The 26,758-nt window shown below is 53.3% G+C and overlaps 2 protein-coding genes across 4 annotated transcripts in view; one reads left to right on the plus strand and one right to left on the minus strand.

Moving 5' to 3' along the window:
- Window positions 1–4,253, plus strand: part of BCORL1 (BCL6 corepressor like 1) — a 62,697-nt gene extending 58,444 nt beyond the window's left edge. For all 3 annotated transcript variants that reach the window (XM_029067388.2, XM_029067386.2, XM_029067387.2), the window contains exon 14: window positions 190–4,253. In XM_029067388.2, the coding sequence (XP_028923221.1) occupies window positions 190–481 (292 nt within the window). In that variant the 3' untranslated portion in view covers window positions 482–4,253. The remainder of the gene's footprint in view (window positions 1–189) is intronic.
- Window positions 4,254–21,419: 17,166 nt separating this feature from the next.
- Window positions 21,420–26,758, minus strand: part of ELF4 (E74 like ETS transcription factor 4) — a 79,389-nt gene continuing 74,050 nt past the window's right edge. Inside the window, exons 8-9 of the mRNA XM_029067572.2 lie at window positions 23,491–23,886; window positions 21,420–22,663 (exon numbers count right to left, since the gene is read on the minus strand). Of these exons, the coding sequence (XP_028923405.1) occupies window positions 21,802–22,663; window positions 23,491–23,886 (1,258 nt within the window). The 3' untranslated portion in view covers window positions 21,420–21,801. The remainder of the gene's footprint in view (window positions 22,664–23,490; window positions 23,887–26,758) is intronic.

Below are 26,758 nucleotides of genomic sequence, written 5' to 3' on the forward strand. Positions count from 1 at the left end.
CCAGCGAAGGGACCAGAGCTCCCTTGTCTGGCGTGGAAGCTGTGAGGCAGCTGGGAGAGGTGGTGAAGGCAGGCCACGGTTAACGGTAGCTGCAGCGGAGGGGATTAAACGTGGGCTGTAGCTCAGGCCGGGCTCCGCGGCGCAGACGATTTCCTTCCGACTCAGCAACCGCTCTCCCCGGCTTCCCAGGCCCTGCAACTGGTTCCTGTTCTCCGACATCCTGAAGAGGCTGAAGCTTTCCTCGCGGATATTTCAGGCTCGTTTCCCGCACTTTGAAGTGGCCACCTTGCCCCAGACGGAGTTCCACCGCCAGGTGTCCTCCAGCCAGCTGCTGCCGTCGCCGCCCCGGGCCGGGGGGCCCCCGGAGGGCCTGGAGCCCAGCCCCCTGGGCAGCGCGGACACTGTGGAGCTGGTGAGGTCCGAACCAGAGCTGCTTCAGCTGCTGGGCTCAGAGGTTGAATTTCAGGCCTGGAGCAGCTGACGGGAAAAGAACCCTCCAGGGCAGCGGACTGCAATATGAGGCAATAATACGGACCAACGAGAAGCAGCCTTATCAGTGCCAGCGTTAGCGGCCGGGGGCTGGCATCCGTTCGTTCTCCTCCCCGTCGGCACGGCGTTCGGTGAAGGGGGAGGCCGCGGGGCCCGTCTCTGAAGCCGCGAGGAGGCCCGGAGGGACGGCGAGCGGCGGGCCGGGGGCTCCGCCTCGGGGATCGGTGGTCCCGCGGAGCTGGAACCGCTTCCCCCTGGCAGAGGCGACGGGCCCGCTGCCCCTCTTCCTCCTCCTCCTCCCCCTCCCCCTCCTCTCCCTCCTCTTCCTCCTCCTCCTCCAACCCAGACGGGCACATATCTCCTGAGAGTCTCTCTTGTTCACGGAGGGATTTTGTGTGACCAAATCCGGGACCCGGGAGACAGAAGAACCTTCAGGTGCAATGGGCGCCTTCGGCCTGCCCCGCGGAAATGCTCTTCGCTCTCGATCCTCCCCCTCCCCACCCCCGTTGTCCTCAGTGTCTTCCATAGTATTTATTTAATTAGTATTTAATTTGTATTGTTTCATTTGTTTCGGATAAGTCTGTATCACTGTGATCCGTTGAGACATCAACTTGTACCAAGGTTCCTTTTCCCTTTTCCCCAGCCTCCCCTCCCTTTCGTCTTTTGAGAAGCACCATTCGAGGGCCTCCTCCTCCCCGCCCTCCGCCCCGACCCCATCTCACCAAGACCCAAATTATTCTTGCTTCCCCCACGGGCAGTTCTCAAGCCAGTCAGACAATGTGAATAAGAAGACCGAACGGGCAGGAGCAGCTTTCTCCACGGCCCGGGAGCTGAGATTACGGTGCTCACCCCCGTCTTTCTCATTTCTGCCCAACCCCGTCACCCTCCCCGCCACCCCCTTCCAGACACCCTCTCCCCTCCCCGTTCCCCCATCCGGCAACCCCTCTCCCCCCAAGACCTGCTATTTGTGGGCAGGGCTCCCTGACGGAGGACTGTGGTGAGGGGGGAGGGAACGAGGAAGCGGTCGCTAGTCCAGGATTGGTCGTAGGGGCAGGACACCCCTTCCTTCCTGTCCTTCTTGGGTAGAGCAAATTTAATATCATCCCCCATCTTCTCCCCTTCCGCCCCTCCTCATCGTGCCCCGCCCCCCACCTATATGGCTGCTTCTTTCTCCGAACCTCCGTCGACCCCACTATCCAGCCTGAGCCTGGGAGCCCCTCTAGATGTAAAGTCCAAACTGCTTTAGAGCAGAAGAAAGTCGTCCGGGCTCCGGCTAAACCACAAAGGAATACGATCCCGGCACAGCCCTCTCCCCTCCGGGTCAGTGTTTATTTGGAGACAGGAAATGGGAGGAGCCCTCTCTGTTCTCTCCCCTCCTACCCCCATGCATTCTCTTTCACACACGTGCGCTTCTTACTTTTATATCAGATGCTATTTTTAAAAGCAATCCTATTAGAGCAGGCTGTCCAAGGGCAGGAGTGGACCGCCCGCCCGTGAGCGAGTCGGAGTCAGGGGGTCTCGGGTTGTAGATGGTACAGTTTTATTGTACAGGTGCTAAAAAAAACAAAACAAAAAAACCAAGCGTGAGGATCGGACAATCTGTTATCTCCAGTTTCCAGTGCCCCAGGGTGGGAGCTTCGCTGATGATTTTTCTTTGTGTTGTGTTTATTTCCCAGCCTAGCAGTTCTCTTCTCTCCTCTTGGACTTTCCTCTTTCTTGCACTGTCTGGAGCCACCTGGTTTTGGGCAGATATTTTTTCTTTCCTATTTTAATATATAAAACAAAGGATTTTTTTTTTTGGTTTGGGTGTTTTGTTCTCCTTCTCTCCCCCCCCATTTTTTTTTTTTTTTGCATTCGGGTGTGTATTCTGGCTGCTGTTTCTGTTTTATTATAAGCAACAGGCTGTGGTGTCAAAAACACTTATGTATAGAAAAACCTGCATCAGGGCTCCTGTCTCCTGTCTCTCCTTTCACTCTCTGCCTTGGGGTTTTGCGGAATATCTATCTGCAGTGGGGCTGGACCCAGGACCTCTTGATTCGACCCAGACATGGTTGGTTTCAGTTTAGGATGTGGTAGAAATAGGTTGGGAGCAGAGGAAGGTGTTGTCCTAGATCTCTCCAGAAAAAGCTGTGTTTTGGGTGGGAATTGTGGAAAAAGGAGTGCTGGGTTCGGGGGGAGCTTGGAGAAGGTGGGTTGCTCCTCTGACTTGCCCACCACAGCTCGGTTGTTGGTGAGTAGCGTCCGGTTGATGGTGGCCAGAGGGCACAGAGCAGTCTCCTCCTTCCCCAGTCTGCAGGGAAGAGGGAATGGTGATCCTGCGCCTAAGAGGATGGGAATGGGGAGAAGTGACCCGGCCCCTGCTCCTCTGGATGATTTCTCTGGCTCGTGGTCATGGCCACTTGCCCCGCCTGGGTTCTGGGAGGGCCTTTCTGCGGGAGGTGTGTCCTCTGGGGCTGGTCAGCCTCTAAGCAGGCGACGGCCTCGCTCTCCCTGAATCCGCTTAGCCATTCCTGGCCCGCCCACATTCCCTGCACGGAACCCCTGCCTGTTGCCAAGATCCTTGCTATTGTAGTACAGGGTGGTGCCAGCGAAGGCTTTCCTCACCACGTTGGTTTCCCAGGGTCCACGGTGGGGGACGGGGGTGCTCCCTCCACCCCTGCCTCCCACAGCTCCTGGGGGCCACCGACCCACCTGCCCGGCTCTCCCTCCTCCGGAGTCGCCTCTCCAGGCCCCCACGGCTCCTGAGCAGAGGAGAGACAGGGGTAGGGCTCCCAAGGGGAAGGGTGGCAGCAGCGTAGAGGAGGTGGGAGGTGCTAAGACCTCGTCCAGTTGAAGCACTGCAGAAAATGTAGCCTCCCCGGCACCGGGCCGTGGGCACCGAGACTGTGTGCCCGCGAGTGGCTCCTCTGCCTGGAGCAGGGGACCTCGGGCACATTCGGAGGCCTCTCTCTGTCTCCACCGGACATTGCCACAACTCGGGGGGAGTTTAAGGATCCGCTCTTCGGCGCATTCGCCCTTGGAACGCGCTTGGCTCAGAGACAAGGACCGGACCCGTCATCGAGGAGTGGAATCTGTGAACGAGACTGTACCTGTGCTGGCCAGTTGGGAAAAGGGTAACCCCCGAAGCCCGGAAGGGGAGGGTGACAGTTGGAAGCGGGTGAATTTTGGTGTCCGGCGCTCAACTCGGCGGCAGGATCGTTCCCGAGGGAAGGGATCCTGGGAGTACCGGGGGTGGGGACGGTTCACGTCCAGGTACTTCTCTCCTACCCGGCCCGCATTGTGGAAGCCATCACGCCCACCCTGCGGACAGGCCCTGCGGACAGGTACCCGCCGCCCCAGAGAATCAAGCTCCTCACCGTTTCTCAGAATCCTCATTGCTTGCCTGAGCCCTGTCTTCATCTCCCTGGGCCCCAAAACGCTTCAGTCTCAACCCCTAGCTTCCTCCGTGGTAAAGGGAGGACGTTTGTTTCTCCGTAAGGCAACGCATACCCTTCTTTGAAATCGCCATCCAATGGGATCCCCAAAGCCGGAGCCCCTCACCACTCTCCACTCCTCCTTCTCTCCCCCCGTCCCTCGTCCTTCGGCAGGGCTGCAAGGAAAGTTCTAGAGCTGTGCTTTACATTCTAGAGAGTGTCATCTCTGCTCTCCCCCAGCTTGTTTTAAAGGGATTTCTACAGCACTTTAGCTACCAGCAAGTGCTTTTACACTCGATTCCGGAGATGTTTGTAACTTGGCCTTGTCACTATTAAAAAATCTGTCACAGAGTCTCAGGTGGAAAAATCGTCCAAATCCGAGTAAGTCCTTCTTTGAGGATATGTGTGCTTTTAAAGGGTAAGACTGCCTCTGTTTTGGTTTGCCGGGTCCAGTTGTCTAATGTGGCCTCCATTCACTGAACCTTTAACAAAGTTAAAAAGGGGAAAGAACCCAGTGGCACTCCCTATAGGCAGGGGATAGTCGCCCCACCAAAAGAGGGCATGATTTAAAATGCAAAGTTGTGTTTTAGCAAGAGAATGCTGAATTGGGTAGAAACTCCTGAAAGAGATCAAAAGAGCTAGGCATATTTGGCCTTAGGGAGAGGGCAAGGGAGAACCTTGACCAGTCAGATACCTATACACACACACACACTCATTTATTGAGCACTGACTGTGTTCAGAGCACTGCACTAAGCGCTTGGGGCGTACAATACAACAGAGTTAGTAGACACATTCCCTGCCCACATTGGGCTCAAAGCCTGGTGAGGGAGGCAGACAATATAAATGAATTATTTATATGTAAGTGATTTGGGTCTCAGAGAGGGATTAGAAATCAGAACAAGGCAGAAGGGAGTGGGAAAAGAGGAAATAATAATGTTGGTATTTGTTAAGCGCTTACTATGTGCAGAGCACTGTTCCAAGCACTGGGGTAGATACAGGGTAATCAGGTTGCCCCACATGAGGCCCACAGTCTTAATCCCCATTTTACAGATGAGGGAACTGAAGCCCAGAGAAGTTAAGTGACTTTCCCAGTCACCCAGCTGATGAGTGGCAGAGCCGGGATTCGAACCCATGACCTCTGACTCCCAAGCCCGGGCTCTTTCCACTGAGCCATGCTGCTTCTCTACTGAGGGCTTAGGGAAGACCGCTTGGAGAAGATGTGCCTTCACTAAGGCTTTGAAGGTGGAGAGAGTAATTGTCTGTGGGATATGAAGAGGGAGGGCATTCCAAGCCAGAGGCAGGACCTGGGCGAAAAAGTTTTGGGGAAAGACAGTCACTTATAAGCCACTGAGAGAAACATAGGAAGTAATGGACTCAACTGAAAGAATGGAGGTTTCAGGTCAATATTAATGGAAAAAATACTGACAAGTCAATTACACAGCCAAACAACTAACTTATCCTGTAGTGAGGTTTTAGGGAGTAGTTTAGACCAGCCCCAGAGGGGGTTGAGTGAATGGCTTTTCCAGTCCATCCTACCCCTGCCCTGCCCCCACACTGTTTTGGCCCTGAATGGAGCTAAAAGCCCCTATACACACAAACACACACACAAACAATGTTATTGGTATTAAGCACCTACTCTGTGATAAGTGCAGGGATGGACACAAGGTAGCCAGATCAGACCTGGTTCCTTTCCCACAAGCGTCTCACAGTCTAAGAGGTATCCCCATTTTATAGGAGAGTAACAGCCCCAGAGGGAGCATATAAATTGTCCGGGATCACACAGCAGGCCAGTGGCGGAACTGAGATTGGAATTCAGATCTCCTGTCTCCCACACCAGTATTCTTTCCACCAAACCACATTGCCTCGTTGCTTAGCTCACCATATCTTGGTAGTTGGTATGAATTGGGTGAGGAAGGGAGGTGCCATTTTGTTTTACCTACAATGGGCTGGGCATTATTGGAAGGATTTGGCAAGGGGTGGGTAGGTAATGTGGGGGTCTAAATCCTCCACATCTTAATAAATTTCTTCTTCTGTGAGAAGTCTAAGCCTCTTTTTGACTCCTTCCTAAAGGAGAATTTGATCCTTTAGAATAGGGCAAAAATGAAGTGCTGAGGCCTATTTTTCAGCAATTCTGGAACTCAGGTCGGGGTACCAAAGAATGAACTCAGTCCTAAAAATAAGACAATAATTGTTTGGAGAAGCAGTGTGGCTTAGTGAAAAGAGCCCAGGCTTGGGAGTCTGAGGACCTGGGTTCTAATGTTGACTCCACCACTGGTCTGCTGTGTGACCTTGGGAAATCCATTTAACTTCTGTGTCTCAGTTCCCTCATCTGTAAAATGGGGATTCAATACCTGTTTTCCCTCCTACTTAGACTGTGAACTCCATACAGGACTTGATTATCTCATCTACCCCAGTGCTTAGTACAGTGCTTGGCACATAGGGCTGAATAAAGTGGTGTGAAAAGCAGCATGGCCTATTGAATAGAGCACAGGCCTGGGAGTCAGGCCTTACTGACAGACTTACAGTCTGCCCTTACTCTGGCGCTTGTAGTCAGTCCCTTGAGTAGACATTAGTGGGGTGCCTGGGTCAGAGGGGAGCCAGTCCATTAAGTCTCTGAGCCTGCTGGGGCTTTGGCTGGTAAACCCCTGCCCACTAATGGGTGTGATCTGCCTCCTCTCCATTCATTCATTCATTCAATGATATTTATTGAGCACTTACTATGTGCAGAGCACTTTACTGAGCGTTTGGGTGTCGTTGGATCAACAGTTCTTGTTCCCTTACTCAGAGCCACCAAGCTTCAGCGATCTGACTCCCAGAATCCTTGGGGGGGGGGGTTCCATTTGGATAGGAACACCCCGATGGCATTCACCCGCCTAGTGGGCCTGCCTAGGACAGAGGCCTGACCAGGTTCCCTTCGGTCCGGCGGTGACCCATTTCTCTCCAACCTCTGCAGGGCCCTGGTGAGTTCAGAAGCCTCAGGGGATTATAATAATAATAATAATAATAATGTTGGTATTACGCGATTACTATGTGCACAGCACTGTTCTAAGCACTGGGGTAGATACAGGGTAATCAGGTTGTCCCACATGAGGGTCACAGTCTTCATCCCCAGTTTACAGATGAGGGAACTGAGGCCCAGAGAAGTTAAGTGACTTGCCCACAGTCACCCAGCTGACAAGTGACAGAGCAGGGATTCGAACCCATGACCTCTGACTCCCAAGCCCAGGCTCTTTCCACTGAGCCACGTATGCTTCTCTATGGGAGGCTGGTACAGGAGCTGAGTTCATGAGGCCAGACAGGCTGGACTTGGGTCCTTCAGATCCTTCCTAGTCCCAGTCCAAATACCCTGGGGGAGTCCAAGGCTGTCTGGAAATGGAGGGACCCTCCCATTTCTCCATAATAACCATTATTATTATTAGGGCATTTGTTAAGCACTTACTATATGCCAAGCACTGAACTAAGCGCTCACGTAGATCCACGATAATCAGTTCCCACATGGAGCTAGTAGTTTTAAGTAGGAGGGAGAACAACTATTAAATCCCCATTTTGTAGATGAGGGAATTGAGGCTCAGAGAAGCTAAATGACTTGCCCAAGGTCTCAGAGCAGACAAGTGGTGGAACCGGTATTAGAACCCAGGTCCTCTGACTCCCAGGCCCGGGCTCTTTCCACTACCGTGCATACAGTGTATACATTCCCCAAAGGAAGAGGCTGGCAATGAAAACGGTCAAAATTCCCTAATTCCAGCTAATGGAAAATGTGCAATTTCAAATGGTTCTAATTCCACCTGTACATTTTTTAAAGAATGAAGACCTCCTTCTGCATTTTTATTTCAACTGAGAAGGAATGTGGTCTAGTGAATGGAACATGAGTCTGGAAGTCAGAAGGACCTGGGCTCTAATCCCAGCTCCACCACTAGACTGCTGTGTGATCTTGGGCAAGTCACTTTACTTCTCTGTGTCTCAGTTACCTGGACTGAAAAATGAGGATTAAGCCTGTGAGTCCCATGGGGGACAGGGACCTGATTATCTTGTGTCTATCTCAGTGCTTAGAACAGTGCCTGGCACATAGTAAGCATTTAATGAACACCATAAAAAAAATAATGAGTCTTTGGGGCCTGTAAGACATAACCACCAAATTTTCCCTGTTCCAGGCCTCAAGAGTTATTCATTCATTCATTCATTCAATCTTAATTATTGAAAGCTTACTGTGGACAAAGCACTGTACTAAGTGTTTGGGAGAGTACGATATAACAACAAACACATTCCTGCTCACAACAAGCTCATAGACTAGAGTGGGAGACAGACATATAAATAAATAGATTAATTAATTACTGATCTATCTATATATGTGCTGTGGGGAGTTCATTCTGTGTTCGTGGAAGGTGGTAGTGTAGTCATAGCATTTATTGAGAACCTTCTTGGTGCAGTGCACTGTGCTAGGCACTTGGGAAGGACAGAATAACCAGGCGAACACATTCCTTGCCCACAAGGAACTCACAGATGGGGAAGACAAACATAAAAATATTTTCAACACCATCAAAATAAATAAATTGAACACACACCTATACATGATTGCCAGGGAGGGTGTAAATAAGTTGGTAAGGCAAGCTGGCTTAGTGGAAAGTCTGGTTGTAGAAGGGGGCTGGGATTGGACTGAGTTGGGCTGTCCTACCTGGCAGCTCTTTCTCTCTTTCTCCATCCCTCCAGGTGAGTCTGGAAGGCAGGGTCTTAGGAAAGGCTGCAGTGGTCGAGCCCAGCTATGGAGTCCATGGGCTCTTTTTTATGGTATTTGTTAAGTGCTTACTATGTGCCCTATAGTAGACACTGGGGTAAATACAAACTAATCAGGTTGGACACAGTCCCTGTCCCACATGGGATTCCCAGTTTTCATTCCCATTTTATGGATGAGGTCACTGCGGCAAGAGAAGTGAAGTGACTTGCTCGTGGTCAAGCGGCAGATAAGCGGAGGAGCCGGGATTAGAGCCTAGGTCCTTCTGACTCCCAGGCCCAGGCTCTACCCATTGGGCCACACTGCTTCTCTAAGGCCAGCGGGCTTGCTGGACTCTGATCCCAGCAGCCTGTAGGACATGCAAGGGTCACTCACGGCATTCTCATGGCACAATCCTTCCTGGACATTCCCACAGACCCAGCCAGGAGAGAGCAGTGGGGCCTAGGACTCATTTTGACTCCCTCTAGGACTCCCTCTAGGACTCATCCACCCTCCCCTCAAATTCCCTGAAGATGAAAATAATGATATTATAAAATTCATTTTTGTATTGCTAACACCCAACAATATGGAGGAAACAGATGGGCATAAATGAAAATGGACATCATTTTGTACCAAGCTGTTTAGGCAATTGCTTATTTATGAGCCTGTTTCAACCCAATCAGGAGAGACCAGGCACATATACAGTGTCTACAGTAAACAAGCTGCTCCTCCAGAATGAATGTCACTGTTTATTGTACTTTCCCAAGTGCTCAGTACAGTGCTCTGCACACAGCCAGCGCTCAATAATTGCAGTTGAATGAAAGAATGAATGAATGCCTTAGCTGCTAAATTGTATTTCACCACAATTTTACTTGGAACTGTGAAGCCCCAGGGTTAGAGACTACTATTACTTTTACTACTAATAATAATGGGTACTTGTTAAATGCTTACTATGTGCCAAGCACTGTTCTAAGCGCTGGGGTAGATACAAGCTAATCAGTGGGACACAGTCTCTGTCCCACATTAGGCTCACACTTTTAGTCCCCATTTTTTACAGATGAGGTAACTGAGGCACAGAGAAGTTAAGTGACTTGCCCGAGATCACCCAGCAGACAAGAGGTGGTGTGGGAATTAAAACCTATGGCCTTCTAATGCTTGCTGACAGTCGGGGGTGGGGGAAGGGGCAAGCTGTTTGCATGTTCCTTTTCACCGCTGCAGAACAAAGCAATTGGTAGCTGCCCCTGCTTTCACCATGTTCTGTGCACATGGAAATATAAGCTGCAGCCGAGCGCCCGTGGCATCTTCCCCCATTCCACGATGGAGGAGACTCTAACCCATCCTGCCTGACAACATCTGGGAAGGACAGAGAAAAGCACTCGCAGTGTGAGGCCTCCACAGAGCCCTAAGAAGGCTGGAGGCTGCTGATGCCGTCGGTATAGCTATGGGTAAGCCTCGGACTCTAAACTGTGAGGAGCCTGAAATTCTTCTTTGAAATTCATAATAATAATTATTATGGTGTTTGTTAAGTGCTTACAATGTGCCAGACACTGTACTATGCACTGGGATGGACACAAGCTAATCAGGTTGGACTCGGTCTCTATCCCATGTGGGGCTCACCATCTTAATCCCCATTTTACAGATGAGATAAGGGAGGCACAGAGAAGTGAAGTGATTTGAGAAGCAGCGTGGCTCAGTGGACAGCCCGGGCTTGGGAGTCAGAGGTCGTGGATTCTAATTCCGACTCTGCCACTTATCAGCTGTGTGACTTTGGGCAAGTCACTTAACTTCTCTGTGCTGTTACCTCATCTGGAAAATGGGGATTAAAACTGTGAGCCCTACGTGGGACAACCTGATTAGCTTGTATCTGCCCAGTGCTTAGAACAGTGCTTGGGACATAATAAGCGCTTAACAAATACCATCATTATTATTTGCCCAAGGTCATACAGCAGACAAGTAGCGGAGCCAGGATTAGATCCTATGACTTTCTGATTCCCAGGTCCATGCTCTATCCACTACGCTATGCTGCAGATTTGTTTTTATTTTGTGTGTTTGTCCTTGTCTTTTATGCTGTTTTAATGCTTTATTGTTTCATCTCTCCTTATGTCTTGCGCCATTCCCTGCTCCACAACTCAAATTTTAAAATTGGGGCCCAGGGATCCGGTCTAATTTCCACCTCCGTATTCTTTCCCAGTGCTTAATACAGTGCTCTGTGCTCAGTGAGCGCTTAATACTAATACTAATGCTATGTTCCATCCATTCACTGGCTCCTTGGGTGTCTGTGGTACAGGCAGGGTGGAGTGCTGAGAGATGCCTCCAAAAAAGCAGCACATCCTAGAGGATAAAGCACGGGCCTGGGAGTCAGAAGGATATGGGTTCTAATCCCCGGTCTGCCACTTGGCTGCTGTGAGACCTTGGGCAAGTCACTTTACTTCTTCTCAGTTACCTCATCTGTAAAATAGGGTTTAATGTGGGGCAGAGAGTTTTTCCAACCCAATTTGCTTATATCCACCCCAGTGCTTAGTACAGTGTCTGGCTGTAAGCACTAACAAATACCACAATTACTATCAGCCACCAGAGTTCCCAACCCTGGCCTGTCAGGAACCCATCCAATAGGACATGAGGTAATCTGGGAGGTTGAGGCCGTTGGTCAAGTCAATCGTATCTATTGAGCCGTTACTGTGTGCAGGGCACTGTACTAAGCACTTGGGAGAGTACAATATAACAGTATAACAGTCACGTTTCCTGCCTACAACAAGCTTACAGTCTGGAGGAAAAGGAGTCTCCCATCCCAACTCTCCCCTCTCTTAATGATAATAATTATCATAATAATGTTGGTATTTGTTAAGCACTTACTACGTGCAGAGCACTGTTCTAAGCGCTGGGGTAGATACAGGGTAATCAGGTTGTCCCACGTGAGGCTCACAGTCTTAATCCCCATTTTACAGATGAGGGAATGGAGGCACAGAGAAATTAAGTGACTTGCCCACAGTCACACAGCTGACAAGTGACAGAGCAGGGATTCGAACCCACGACCAGAGGTCTTAATGTAGTAACCCCTGGGTCCCCATGGCCTGGATTTTTCCAGAGACTCCCCTGGGTTAAGGCAAAAGACCCCCTCACCACAATCACATTTGCGGTCACCAGTCACCTCTGTAGCCTGGGGCCGTGTTTCCAGGGAGCGAGGGGCTTTTTTTATTCCAAGGACAATCCCGGAGGAGAAGCATCTGGGGGAAGAGGGGCTGGAGAGACAGGGCCCCTTGGTGGCCTCACCCAGTAAGGCAGCAGGATCTTCCCCCGTCTGCCCTGATTCCACCAGCCCTCACTGGACCCACACGGGGACAGGACAAGATTTTTACTAAAACACACAAAGCTGATGAAGGCAAATGGGTGGGAGACTTCTTTTGCCGCCCAGATGGAGGTTAGCCACTCTAGCGTCCGAGCAAAGGTCCTAGTTTTACTAGTCATAATAATAACTAGTAATAATAATAACTAGTTTTACTAGTTATAATAACAATAATAAATCCTTATAATTAATGATAGCATTGTGATTAATATTAATTATAAATTGCATTAAATATATTAATACTGTAATTCTATACTATGCTATATAATATAAATAATAAAGTATAAATGTATCACATTAATAGTATAACCAATACTTTAAACACACATTAATTAATAATCACTATTATAATATAATACAGGTAAATTATTATTGTTATTATTATGATAATATTTGTTAAGCACTTACTATGAATTTACAAGCAAATCGGATTGGACACAGTCTCTTATTCCATTTGGGGCGCCCAGTACTAAGCACTTAGTGCTGTGCTCTGCACACAGTAAGCACTCAATAAATAGGATTGAATTGAATGAATGAATCCCCATTTTACAGATGAGGGAACTGAGGCACAAAGAAGTTAGATGACTTGCCCAAGGTCACACAGCAGACAAGTGGCAGAGCGGGGATTAGTACCCACGACTTTCTGACTCCCAGGCCGGCGCTTTCTCCACTGTGCCGCCATGCTGCTCCATAGTCTGCACCTGGCAAAATGTGCCAAGGGGGCCAGGAGCTGGGGTGGGGGTAGGGCGATGATGCAAGGGTTGGCAGAACCTTGGTCTTCTCACTTCCTCTTGGTGTTTCCTTGCTATGGCAACAGCAGGAGCTCCCCACCTGGAGCGCGGGGTGGCCCGGCCAGCCATTCGAGACCCCGATGCCTGGGGGAAGGCGGCCTGCGTGAGCGTGGACATCTTTAGGCAACAATCTCTTCAATCAGTCAATCAATCAGTGGCATTTATTGAGCGTTTACTACGGGTAGAACACTGTACTAAGCACTTGGGAGGAGAGTACAATGCAATAATAATAATTATGGTACTTGTTAAGCATTTACAATGTGCCAAGCACTGCTCTGAGCACTGAGGTAGATATATGTCAATCAGGTGAGACACAGTCCCTGTCCTATGTGAAGCTCACAGTCCAGGTAGAAAGGAGTAGGATTGAATCCCCATTTTACAAATAAGGTAACTGAGGCACAGAGAAGTTCAGTGACTTGCCCCTGGTCAGCAGACAAATGGCAGAGCTGGGATTAAAAGTCAGGTCTTCTGATTCCCGGCTCCATGCTCTTTCCACTAGGTCACACTGCTTCTCAACAGAATTAGTGGACACGTTCCCTCCCCATAATGAGCTTACAGTCTAGAGGGGGAGGCAGACATTAATATAAATATTTATAGTATATAATTTAAAGATATGTACATAAATGTTGTGGGGTTGGGAGTAAGGTGAATATCATATGTCCAAAGGTCACAGATCCAAATGCACAGATGATGCAGAAGGGAGAGGGAGTCAGGGAAAAAAAGGGCTTAATCAAGGAAGGCCTCTTGGAGGAGATGTGGCCTTAATTCTTTGCTGCAGCGTTGCCTAGTGGATAAAGCACGGGCCTGGGAGTCAGAAGATTCTAGGACCTGACACCAGCTCTGCTACGTATCTCGTGTGACCTTGGGAAAGTCACTTAACTTTCCTGTACCTCAGTTACCTCATCTGTAAAATGGGACTAAAGACAGTGAGCCCCATGTGGGAAAAGCACTGCGTCTAATCTAATTTGCTTGCATCCACCCCAGCGCTTAAAACAGGCTCTGGCACTGAATTAATTAATTCATTCATTCATTCATTCATTCAATAGTATTTATTGAGCGCTTACTATGAGCAGAGCATTGTACTAAGTGCTTGGAATATACAAATCGATAACAGATAGAGACAGTCCCTGCCCTTTGACAGGCTTACAGTTTAACTGGGGGAGACGGACAGACAAGAACAATAGCAATAAACAAGCATTTATCCTATCCCGCCTTGATTACTCTATCAACCTCCTTTGCTGACCTCCCTGCATCCTGTCTCTCCCCATTCCAGTCCATACTTCATTCTGCTGCCTGGATCATTTTTCGACAAAAACGTTCAGTCCACCTTTCCCCACCCCTCAGAAACCGCCAGTGGTTGCCCATCCACCTCCGCATCAAACAGAAACTCCTTACCCTCATCTTTAAAGCAGTCAATCACCTTGCCCCCTCCTACTTCATCTCATTAATCTGCTACCGCAACCCAGCCCGCACACATCGCTCCTCTAATGCCAACCTAACCCACTGTACCTCCATCTCATCTATCTCACCGCCGACCTCTTGCCCACATTGGGAGAAGCAGCGTGGCTCAGTGGAAAGAGCCCGGGCTTTGGAGTCAGAGGTCATGGGTTCGAATTCCGACTCTGCCACTTGTCAGCTGTGTGACTCTGGGCAAGTCACTTAACTTCTCTGGGCCTCAGTTACCTCATCTGTAAAATGGGGATTAAGACTGTGAGCCCCATGTGGGACAACCTGATTCCCCTGTGTCTACCCCAGCGTTTAGAACAGTGCTCTGCACATAGTAAGCGCTTAACAAATACCAACATTATTATTATTATCATTATTATCATTATTATTATTATCCTGCCTCTGGCTTGGAACGCCCTCCCTTCCTCATATCTGACAGAGAATTACTCGCCCCACTTTTAAAACCTTATTGAGAAGCAGCGTGGCTTAATGGAAAAGACCCCAGGTTTGGAAGTCAGAGGTCGAGGGTTCTAATCCCAACTCCACTACTTGTCAGCTGTGTGACTCTGGGCAAGTCACTTCACTTTTCTGTGCCTTCAATTACCTCATCTGTAAAATGGGGATTAAGACTGTGAGCCCCACGTGGGACTACCTGATTACCTTGTATCTGCCCCAGAGTTTAGAACAGTGCTTGGCACATGGTAAGCGCTTAACAAATACCGTTATTATTATTGTTATTGTTGTTAAAGGCACACCTCCTCCAAGAGGACTTCGCTAAATCCTCTTTTCCTTTTCTTCCACTCCCTTCTGTGTCACCAAGACTTGCTCCCTTTTTTTCATCCCCACTCCCAACCCACAGCACTCATGTACGTATCTAGAATTTATTTACTTTTATTCATGTCTGTCTCCGCTTTTAAAGTGTAAGCTTGTTGTGGACAGGGAATGTGTCTGTTTGTTGTCATCTTGTACTCTCCCCCACACTTAATACAGTGCTCTGCACATAGCAAGCGCTCCATAAAGACGATTGACTGAATTCCCCCTCCCAGCCCCACAGCACTTATGTACATATCCATAATGTATTTATTTATATTTCTGTCTGTCTCTCCCTTTATACTGTAAGCTTGTTGTGGGCAGGGAATATGCCTGCCATATGTTATAAAAAGTAGTATGGTGTAGTGGATACAGCAAGGCCCTGGGAGTCTAAAGGTCATAGGTTCTATTCCCAGTCTGTGGTGTGACCTTGGGCAAGTCACTTTGCTTCTTTGTGCCTCAATTTCCTCATCTGAAAAATGGGGGTTGAGACCGTGAGCCCCACATGGGACAGGGATTGTATCCAACTTGATTTGCTTGTTCCCAGCCCACTGCTAAGTCCAGTGCCTGGCACATAGTAAATGCTTAACAAATACCATTATTATTATTATTACTCTGCACACAGTAAGCACTTAATAATCTCCCACTCCCTTTTGTACCACCCCGACTTGCTCCCTCTGCTCTCCGCCCCACCAACCTCACAGCACCTATGTGTAATTTTATTCATTTGCATTGATGTCTGACTCCCCCCTTTAGACTGTGAGCTTGTCGTGGTCAGGGAATGTGATTGTTTATTTTTATTGTACTTTCCCAAGCGCTTAGTCCAGTGCTCTGCACACAGTAAGTGCTAATAAATACTATTGAAAGAATGAATGAATGATTGATCGGCACATAATAAGCACTTAATACCACGATTACTATTGTTTGAAGATGGAGTGGTGGTCTTGCACGTTTGTCCATGGAAATATGGTAGCGGGCCTTTCCCGGCCGCTGACCATTCGGTTGAGGGTGGCTCGGACCCCTTGGTTAAGACGGAACGGAAGGCGAAGCAGCCCAGGCCCGTAGGACACTTCCAGGTGGGAGCAGGCAACACCCAGAGCTCTGCCACACGCTAACCAGGAGCTGTCCCCATGCAGGGCAAACGGGCATCCTGCAAGGTCTCCCCTGGCTGGAACCTTCATCAGCCGCTCTCTGTTCCGCCAGAGAACTGCCACCGTGGAAGAGGGGAGGTGGAGAGGAAAGGGAGTTAAGGAGATTGAAGCTTGGCCTAGCCAAAAGAACACAACCTTGGGGAGGCTGGAGCTCTGGGTTCTAATGCTACCTTCCGGGTGATCTTGGGCCAGCCACTCATAGCTATTAAATAGCTCCGCCTCTAGACTGTGAGTTCGTTGTGGGCTGGGATTCTCATTGTTTACTGTTGTATTGTTCTTTCCCAAACACTTAGCAGAGTGCTGTGCACACGGTAAATGCTTAATAAATACGATTGAATGAATGAATAAATAAATAACTGGGTTTTAAAAAATGGTATCTGTTAACCACTTACTTCGTATCAGGCACTGTACTTAGCGCTGGGGTAGATACGAGGTAATCAGGTCGGGCACCGTGCGTGTCCCACATGGGCTTTACGGTCTTAATCCCCATTTTCCCGATGAGGTAACTGAGGCACCGAGAAGTGAAGTAACTTGCCCAAGGACACCCAGCAGACAAGTGGCCCGGCCCCTGCTGGCTCCTCTAGGCTCCTCTGTTTCCCACCTGTTCTCCCTCCCGCTTAGACTGTGAACCCCACGTGGGGCAAGGCCTGCCTCTGCTCTAATTAGCACATCATTTGTTAAGTGCTGAACAAATTCTCCAGTTATTATAAAATGAGGGAAGGGTGGGGTAAGGGAAAGAGAGGAGGCATGGGGGAAAGGGGAGAAGGAGGGAGGGCTTAGGAGAACTGAGTCTTCACAACTCTGTTCCGCTGTAGGCCTGCGTTCGGACCGTTGCCCGGTGGGTGCCCGGTCTGTACTCGATGGAAGTCCGGTGGGTGCCCAGCGGGAGTCTGGTGTGTGCCCGGTGGGAGCCCCGTGGGTGCCCCGTTTATGGTCAGTGGGTCTCGGTGGGTGCCTAGTCTGTGCCTGGCGGGAGGCCGATGTGTGCCCCGGGGAGGCCTAAAGCGGAACAGAGTTGTGAAGACTCAGTTCTCCTGGGGCCAGTGGGTCCTGATGTGTGCCCGGTGTATGCCCGGTCCGTGGCTGGTGAGAGTTCGGTGTGTGCCCGGTCTGTGGCCCGTGAGAGTTCGGTGTGTGCCTTTGTGGCCGGTGGGTTCCGGTGGGTGCCCGGTCTGTGGCCAGTGATAATTCGGAGTGTGCCCTCTCTGTGATCGGTGAGAGTTCAGTGTGCGCTCGGTGGGTCCCGATGGGTGCCCGGTCAGTGGTCGGTGAGAGTTTGGTGTGTGCCCGGTGGGTGCCCAGTCGGTGCCCGGTCTGTGGCCGGTGAGAGTTCGGCATGTGTCCGGTCTGTGGCCGGTGAGAGTTCGGTGTGTGACCGGTGGGTCTCGGTGGGTGCCCTGTTTCTGTCCTGTTTGTGGCTGGTGAGAGTGCAGTGTGTGACCGGTGGGTCCCGGTGGGTGCCCTGTCTGTGGCCGGTGAGAGTTCGGTGGGTGCCCGGTCTGTGCCCGGTGAGTGTGCGGTGGGGTCCCCGGTCTGTGCCCAGTGTGTGGCCGGTGAGAGTTCAGGATGTGCCCGGTGGGAGCCCGGCGGGTATCCACAGGCCCGGCTGCGGAGCCCAGCTGCCCGCCGGGGTTTCCCAGCGACAGCTTCGAGGCGGCGGGGCCGGGGGGCTGCCCCGGGGCGCTCAGTCCTGCGAGGGGGGACGGACAGACGACAGTCCTGCGGGGGGGACGGACAGGCGACAGTCCTGCGGGGGGGACGGACAGGCGACAGTCCTGCGGGAGGCCGGAGGCCAGTCCTGCGGGGAGGAGCTCTGCCCGCGCCGCCGGCCGGACTCTGGCTCCCCCTAGCGGGCCCGGCCCGCTCCTGCAAGGCCCCCCCGGCCGCCGAGCCGGGCTTGGGGCTTGGGGGGCAAAGGGCCCGGGGGTTGGGGGGCAAAGGGCCCGGGACTCCCCGAGACCCTGCGGGCCGCCCGACGGGGTCAGTCGAGCCTCGGAGCCCGGCCAGCCCCGGATCGGATGCAATTTCTCTGGACCTCTCCGGACCCCAGATCTGGGCGTCTTTTCCCTCCGCTGCCCAAAGATGATGGGGCAATTGATTGGGGAAGGATTCTCGCTGGGCAAGGCGGGCCGGACCCCTTGGCCGGGGCTTCGGCCGAGCCCCCAGCAGGGCTCTGGAGGTCGTGCAGAGCGACCTCGGGGCTCTATGGACTGATCTGATCGAATGGAAGAGTCAGGAGTCACTGTGCCAATCAATGTCCCCCGAGCTAGGAAAGTCTCTCGAACTTGACGTGGAGAGAAATTTGCCGTGAATTCCTGCGAGCCCGTCATTGGGCAGGGATGGTCTCTATCTGTTGCCGAATTGTACATTCCAAGCGCTTAGTACAGTGCTCTGCACATAGTAAGCGCTCGATAAATACGATCGAATGAAGGCAGAGAAGCGGCATGGCCCAGTGGATAGAGCCCGGGCCTGGGAGTCACAAGGTCACGGGTTCTCATCCCGGCTCTGCCACTTGTCTGCTGCGTGACTTTGGGCAAGTCACTTCTTTTCTCCGGGCCTCAATTCCCTCATCTGTAAAGGGGGGATTGAGATTGTGAACCCTGCGTGGGACAGGGGCTGTATCCAACCTGATTAGTCCCAGCATACTGTACTCCAGGTACAGTACCTGGCGTAGCTTAACAAATATCACAGTGATTTATTATTACTATCATCGATCGAGGAACCGGAGCAGTTGGCGAAAAGAGTGCACTGTCCTCCAGAGAGGGCAGACCGGCCCCTCCCTTCCTCACCTACTGCTCCACGGGGCCGCGGGGGGAGTGGGGAGGGGTTCTGAGCTGACCGCTTATAAGGTCGTTGTGTGCAAGGAACATGGCCGTCTCCTGCGCTCTACTGTACTCTCGCAAGCTCTTAGCACAGTGCTCTGCACACTGTAAGTGCTCAAACCGCTGATTGGGACATCTTGCATTGTTTCTGGCCGGGGGAATGGCTGACTCGGGAAGGACTAGAGTGCTGGAGAGGAAAGGGTGTATGCTGTTGCCCCAGCCGGGAGTCCCAGAGCTCCTCCAGTGGCTGCAGGGTCCAGTGAACGGGTTTTCATTTTCACTTTCATTCCCCTCACCGCTGACAGGCTCAGGAAGGCTGCAGGGGGTGTGCGGGGCGCCTTCAAGATGTGCCGGCCGATCGGATGGTTCCTCCTGAGTGATGGACGGCATCCCCGGGGCCCGGCCGTGCCTGGCTGTCCCTCTCCCGCACCCGGGGCACAACGTGGATGGACACACACGCAGCACACATGGGGTTTGCTGTTTCTGGGCGGGGAGGTCAGGCTGGGCCTCAGAGGAAGTGAGGGAGGGACAGAGGAGTGGCTGAGTAGGAATAAAATGCACGCCAGGGCTCACAGCCTCAGCGCTCTTTCCCCTCCGCTTCTTCTGCAGCGGGTGCAGGCAGGGAGGGTTGGCCTCAGCCCTGCCAGAGTGCCCTCCTTCCCAGGCTGAGCTGGCTTCTGTTCCCCCTCAAGGGCTTGGGGACACCAGGCCCCTCTCGATGCCAGGAAGGGCTTTCTAGCAACTGGACAGCCAGCCACTCAGACCTTCTTGTGTCTGACTTCTGGGTTGAGCTCCGAGGCTGTCAATAATAATAGCCATAATTGTGGTGTTTAAGTGCTTACTATTTGTGAGGTACTGTACTAACTGCTGGAGTGGATACAAGCAAATCGGGTTGGACGCAGTCTCTGCCCCCCATCTCAATCCCCATTTTATAGATGAAGTAACTGAGGCCCAGAGAAGCAAAGTGGCCTGCCCGAGGTCACCCGGCAGATAGTGGCAGAGCCGGGATAGGAACTCGTGTGCCTGTTTCCACTGCTAAAGAAGAAGAGGAGGAAGAGGAAGAGCCCACATGGCAGAACTGGCTCTTTTGAGGCCTCGGAAAGGAGTTTCCGGTGCAGCCGACGGCATGTTTCTGGCCGTCCAGGCTCCGAAGGCTGGTTTTGCTGTGGCCGAGTGGCTGTAACTAACTGCCCCTGGTCTCTCCGTTCGCTTTGGCCCCTGCTTCTGCTGTTGTGGAGTGTGAGCCGAGCAGAGCAAACCAAGGGCAGAGAATGACTGTGCCGGGGTGGAATGAAGAGTGCCAGCTCGCTGGAGGTCTGCGACCAGGTGGAAGAAGGGGAAGGAAGAAAGTTACCCTTCCGCTAGCCCTATTTATCTCTTTCCTTCACCTTTTCTGAGTCTCCTTTTTAAGCACTGTTCTTTTGGCTCCACCCTCTAGGGCCACCTTAAAAAAACACCACCACACTCTCTCGGTCTCTCTCTCTCTCATCCTCCCAGCTGCAGACACTCCCATAACATGACGTGCCCAAGTGCACGGCTGCAGTCCGTACACACACATACAGGCACCCCCCCCCCCTTCTCTCTCTCTGTCTTTCTGTCTCTCTCTCCCACATCACAACTCACCAGTGGCTGCTGTAATTTCCTGCAATCCAGAATTACACAGAGCATTTCCAGCTGAGGGATTTGAGATGGAAAAATACAATCAGGCAGTTTACTCGTATTTACAAATTCGGACAACCAGAGTGGCCGAGTGGCCCAGCCCCTGGCTGGCTCTACTCCCCGTTCTTCCTGGAGGAGCAAAGCTTCCCAGGCTGGAGAGATCGTCTGCCCCTCTCGTTTTTTGAGGAGGTTGGTCCCCGAGGGCAAGGGGCTGGCCGCCCAAGGGTCCGAGGCCCGCTGGCTTCCTCCTGCCCAGCCCAAACCCCTCTCCGTTCAGGAGGTGGGCATCTGATGCTGCACAAGGGCAGAGTCCAGCCGAATTCCTGCCGTGCCCCGGGTCCCTCGTACGGGGGGATGCACTCAGTTCAGCTTTAGTGAATCAGTGCCCAGTGTTCCGGCCTCCGGAGCCCCCGGCCAGTTCGGCAGCCCGGCCCCTTTCCCGGGCATTCAGTGCAGGGCGGTGGCCAGGGTCTATTGTCATCGGGAGGCACCCTCCGGCCCCCATCACCGGGGAAGCAGCATGGCTTAGTAGAAGGAGCACGGGTTTGGGAGTCAGAGGCCGTGGGTTCGAATCCAGGCTCCACCACTTGTCAGCTGTATAACTTTGGGCAAATCACTTTACCTCTCTGGGCCTCGGTTACCTCATCTCAAAAATGGGGATTAAGAGCGTGAGCCCCACGTGGGACAACCTGATAACCTGGTATCTACTCCAGCGCTTACAACAGTGCTTGGCACATAATAAGAGCTTAACAAATACTATTATTATTATTATTATTATTATTATTATCTTTAGGCTGCAGCTGCAGAGGCGAGGAGGGCAGGGAGGAGGGCACAGCTTGGCAGGTGTCCGGGCTTTGTGTGATCATCCAGCGCGGGGAGAAGAGAGGAGGCCTTTACATTGCCCTCCCCCGGAGCAACTCGAGGTTCGCTCCCTTCTGGAGGCCTGGAAAGAAGCCCACCTGATTGACCCCTGAGCCTGGCCCTCTTTGGGGGGCTGCAACCCGAGGCAGTGAGAGGGACATGGCTGACGAGCGGCACGCAGGACCGGGACCGGGCAGCCCAATGCTGTTCTCCGGCCCGCAGCTTTGCCGGTGTCTCTGCCAAGCTCCCTGGGCATCGTGCCCAACAAAGAGGCCGGTGGCTTCTCTGCCCCGTCTCCCGCCTCCGCTTCACTTCCCATTCTGCTGGTCCTCTTTGCCGGCCGGGCCGCTCAGGGACAGGAGAGCGGTGGGGCTGCTCCCGGAAGGCTCCGGAAAGGCAGGGGAGGAAACCGCCAGGAGGGCCCCGGGCTGCCCCAAGCTCGGCTGGGCTGGTTGCAGGGTCCCCGAGCCGGAGGCGAGTTCGAGTTCCGCCACCGGGGTCAGCCCGACGCTTGGGTTGCTGGGCGGCGGGCAGCTGGGGGCACTTAGGGGGACGGGGGCCTGCAAGGCCTGGCTGTCCGGCCCGAGGCCGAGCTGCTGGAACTGGGCCTGCTCCTGCAGGAACTCCTTCATGGACTCGCCGGAGATGAGGATGCCATCCAGGGAGCCGGGAGGAGCAGGGACCAGGCCCTGCAGGTACTGGGGGCCCAGGATCTCCTCCTTAGGGCCCTGGCTGCCGCCTTCCGCAGTTCTGATGATGGTGGCGATGACCGTGCTCGCCGGTGGGCCCAGCACCGGCTGACCCGTGGCACTCAGCGTCACCGTGGGGGCGAGGCCGGAGAGGCCGGGGAGGCCTTCGGGGCCCAGGAAAGAGGCCAGCTTGTTGCCCATCGGCGGGAGGGCGCTGACCAGGACCTGCTGGGGCGGCGGCGGCGGCGGCTGGCCCTCGGAGAAGCCCCGGTTCACCGGGAAGGCGGCCTGCAGGGTGATGACGTCCTTGAAAGCCGCTGAGGCCGGGATGCCCTGCAGGAGGACCTTGGGGGTCCCGGCGGCTGGGGGCGGCCCGTTGGCGAGCACCGTGGTGAGCGGGATGGTCTGCAGGGTCAGGGCTCCCAGGCCCGGGCCCCCCGGAGACACCCCCAGTTGGATGCTGCCGGGCATCAAAGGAGAACTAAGATCAAACAGAAAGAACCGGTTGTCGGTGGGGGGATGGTCTGGATGTGGGCGCAGCGGGGGTGAGGGGTGGGGACACTGCTATTTACTCTTGGGGGAAGGGGGGTGAGGCTGAAGGGGGCAGGAGCCGTGCCCTCTCCCTGTAGATGCTGCTTCTTTCCTCCCTTTGTCCCTTCCTTCTCTCCCTCCCTCCCTCCCTCCCTTTCTCCTTCCTTTCCTTCCCTCTCTCCCCTCCCTTACTCTCCCTGGCCCTTCATCCCGCCCTTTCTGGGCCAGAAAAGCGGAGCGGCAGAGCCCCCCGAGGCAGGAACCCTGCGCAGGGAAGGGAGATTGTGCAGTGGATGTCGGGGGCTCTCTCCAATGTCTCAACTGGAATCGGCTCCGAGCTCAGGACGCCTTGAGACCCGATGCCCCGTCCCGCCCCCCAGTGCCTCCTGGGCACCTTCCTGCTTCCCAGGAGAGCCCGGCCTGAAGGGAAGTTGGAGACGGAGGCGGTGGCCGTCGTCTCCCTTGATCCAGGGGTTGGCCCGAGGGCTTGGCTCAGCCCAGGCCCTCGACACAGAGATAGCTGGGGACACCTGGACTAGCGCGGGAGGAGAGTGGGCAAGACCTTCCTGAGCCTGGAGGGACACTGACTGATCAGATGGGGTGGGGGAGTTGAGACCCCAGATTCCTGTGTCCCAGGTTTGTGGGTTCAACAGAAAAGGTACCTCCCTCCCTTCCTTCCTTCTTTCCTCCCTCCCCTACCTTTGCTCCCTCCCTCCCTTTCTTCCCTTCCTTCTCTCCCTCCCTCTTCCCCTCCCACCCTGGGACCCCGGATCTCACCCCACAGTGCGGGCCAGAGCCACCTGGGGCTCTTGTTGGGGCCCCAGAAGAGAGACTGGCAGGGCCGAGTTGGCCCCGGGTTTTTCCAGCTGAGGCTGGCCGGGCTCCCGAGGGGGCTGTATCCCCAAAGCCAGGGGCTCCCCTGGGGCCCGCCGAGGGTGGTCTCGGGGCTGGCTGGGCCGTGGCGCGGTCTTCGGTGGGGTTTTGCGGGCCGGCCGGGGTGGGGCTGCCAGGCCGGCTTCGGGCCTGCTGGGCGGCTGGGCCTGTTCGGCGGGGCCCGTGGCCACTCCGTCTCCTTCATCTTCGATCACCACCAGGTCCTTGGGCATCTCCTTGAATTGGTAAACCAGCCTCTGCCCTTCCACTTTGGTCAGGATGCCCCGCTGATAGTAATACCTGCCAAGGAGATATTCTGGGGATGAGCGTGAGATGAGCCAGGGTCCCGTGAGTAGCCCCGTGGGTCCCCACATCCCTGAGGTGCAGGGGCTAGGCCCAGTCCTGCATTGTCCCCGTCGGGGTGGCCTTGGGAAGCTGATCTTCAGCAGCCTGAAGTGAGAGTTCCAGGAGTCTTGGGAAATGAGGTGGAGACTATTTATTTTTTAAAAAATATAATTTGTTAAGCACTTACTATGTGTCAGACACTGTGTTAAACTCTGGAGTAGATACAAGCTGATCAGGTTAGATACAGTCTTAATCTCCACTCTGCAGGTGAGGTAACTGAAGCTCAGTGAAGTGATATACCCAAGGTGGCAGAACTGGGATTAAAATGCAGGCCCTTTTGACTCCCAGGCCTGTGCTCTGTCCACTAGGCCACGTTGCTCTCCTAAGGTCCAGCTACATGTCCATTTATAGGCTGAGATAAAACCTGTGGTGGAGCGTCAGTAGCTCCTTGCTGACTGGTTGTGGGAGGGGAAGTTACGTCCATCCCTCCGAAACTTTCCCTCCAGCTAGCTGTTCTCCCAGCCTCAAGCCTCCCCTTACACAACTGGCCACGTTTGGCAACTGAAATGATTTTTCATTCTAGCCGCTCGCTCCATGCCCTTCAGCTCCTGCCAGACCTCCAGCGTCTCCCATCACCCCCAGGGGTCCAATCCAAACTTCTGACAGTGACCTTCAAAGCCTTCCATCCGCTGGCCTCATTTCCCACTCGATTCCAGCAGGCTTGCCTTCCTGTAGCCTGTCCCCTCCCCGGCCTGCCAACCTCCTCCTCCCTGCCTTTGCCCAAATGTTCCTATGAGTGGAACAAGCCTCTAGACTGTTAGCTTGTTGTGGGCAGGGAACCTGTCTACCAACTCTTCTGTATTCCCCCAAGCTCTTAGTACAGTGCTGTAATAAGCAATAAGTCAATACCACTGATGACGATAATGATGAACAAGTCCCATGCTCCGGGTGGCTCGGCTCCACCCTGCCCACCACACTTAATCACAGCTCAAGGTACACCTTATCCAGGAAGTTTTCCCAGTCAACTGTAACCAGGCAGCAGGCTCCTGCATGATGCACCTCACCCCTCTTCCTCTGCTTTCTCTTAATTATGGCGAAAATTACACTAATTTTGAATCTGCCTATCTCGATTCGGGTCTTCCCTCCTACACGGCTCCAAAAAGTTGTTAGCGGGTTCTGTATCCTGGGGCTGGGCAAGTGCCAACTGGATGACTGATTGACCTTGTCGTCCCTTGGGATCTTTGGTGAGGGCCTTGGGACTTGGCTGGTTTCACTGGGCTCTGATCACTAACAGGCTGTGGTCGTGGCCTGGGCCACACCCAGGAATCTGTTTTCACCTCCACCATCAGCCTGAGTTCTTGACTGGGAGAGGCTGCCTGAGATGGCTGGAAATGTGTGCTGCTGGGAGCTGCTGGAAGTGGATGGTAGCTGCTGAGAGTGACTGGGAGCTACTGGGCACTGTTAAATGCTGCTGGGAGTTGTTGGGAGCAACTGGAGTGGCTGGGAGTAGCTGGGAATGGCGGGGAGATGCTGGGAATGGCTGGGAGATGTTGAGAGATGGGAGCGGCCGGACGCTGCTGGGAGAGGCTGGGAGATGTTGGAAGTGGCTGGGAGCTGCTGGGCACTGTTGGGAGCTTCTGGGAGCTATTGGGAGTGGCTGGGATCTGCTAGATACGAGACCAGCCCAAAGGCATCCAGGGGAATCTGACGGGCAGGCAAGACTACGGAGGCTGCTTCTGTGCTCCTCACTTTTACCCAGTGCAGCACCGGCTCTCAGAACCTCCACGTGGTCACTGTGCCCACCTGGCATCCTGGCCCATTCAGGTCTTGGATTGTGGGAGAAGGCGAGTCACCCCAAGGGGATGACACCCTCTGGAAACTGCCTGTAAATAGTAGGAGAAGGGGAAGCAGTAGTGCTTTGTTCTAGATTATAAGATTGGGGTGGGCAGGGAAAGTGTCTGTTATATTGTTGTATTGTACTCTCCCCAGGGCTCAGTACAGAGCCCTGCACACCGTAAGTGTTCAACAAACACGATTGACTGTTATGCCCCAGCTGGGGGATGGGACAGGGTGGAGTGGAGGACTGGCCACTCATGGCCATCCACTGGCCACCCCTGCCCCTAATTTCCTTGCTCGTGGATGATGTTTTGAGGGGCACTGTTCCCTGATGCAAAAAGGCCGCTCTAGGCTGGGCGGTTGCTAGGGAAGAGGCAGGAAGCCAGCTGGCCGGCTAGTTACGGCGCTGAGCTGCTTTCAGCCAGAAGGTGAGTTGTTTCGAGAGAGTGTGCAGTGTAGGAGCGCTCTCTGGAGCTTCTAAGAGGCACCAGTGAAGAAAGCACATCCTTCCTGCCTGAAAAACAATGGCGATAGATAAAACCCAACGGCCCAGGGCTTGGGATTGGGAAAGAAATTTGTAAGAAAGGAAAAAAAAGAATTAAAAAACCCCACTTAGCTGTTGAAAAAAAAAATCCCTTCTGAGGTCCTGCCACACCAGGTTTCACAAGCCCCAGGGTTACAACATTGCTTGCCAGCCGAGAGAGCTCAGTAAATGAGGAGGGACCCAGCCAGCTGGACAGGTCCGCTCGCAAGGTCCACGCTGCTACTACTTACTGCAGTTGCAGAGGGAGGAGCGGATAGCTGTGGCCTCGGTGGACTGCTGGAGGAGGAGCCTGGGTCCAAACCCCCACCTTTTCCCCAGGCACGTGGTGCCCTCGGCTGCTGCCCGGGTAGCCGGACTGGTCTGGGGAGTGTCCAACCTAGGGGCAGAATGCCCTCCCCTGGCTGTTTCCCTCCCTTTCAGCCCGAGCCTGCTCCGGTTCTCCAGGAC

Source organism: Ornithorhynchus anatinus, chromosome 6 (assembly GCF_004115215.2).
Source record: "Ornithorhynchus anatinus isolate Pmale09 chromosome 6, mOrnAna1.pri.v4, whole genome shotgun sequence".
NCBI classification, from domain to species: domain Eukaryota; kingdom Metazoa; phylum Chordata; class Mammalia; order Monotremata; family Ornithorhynchidae; genus Ornithorhynchus; species Ornithorhynchus anatinus.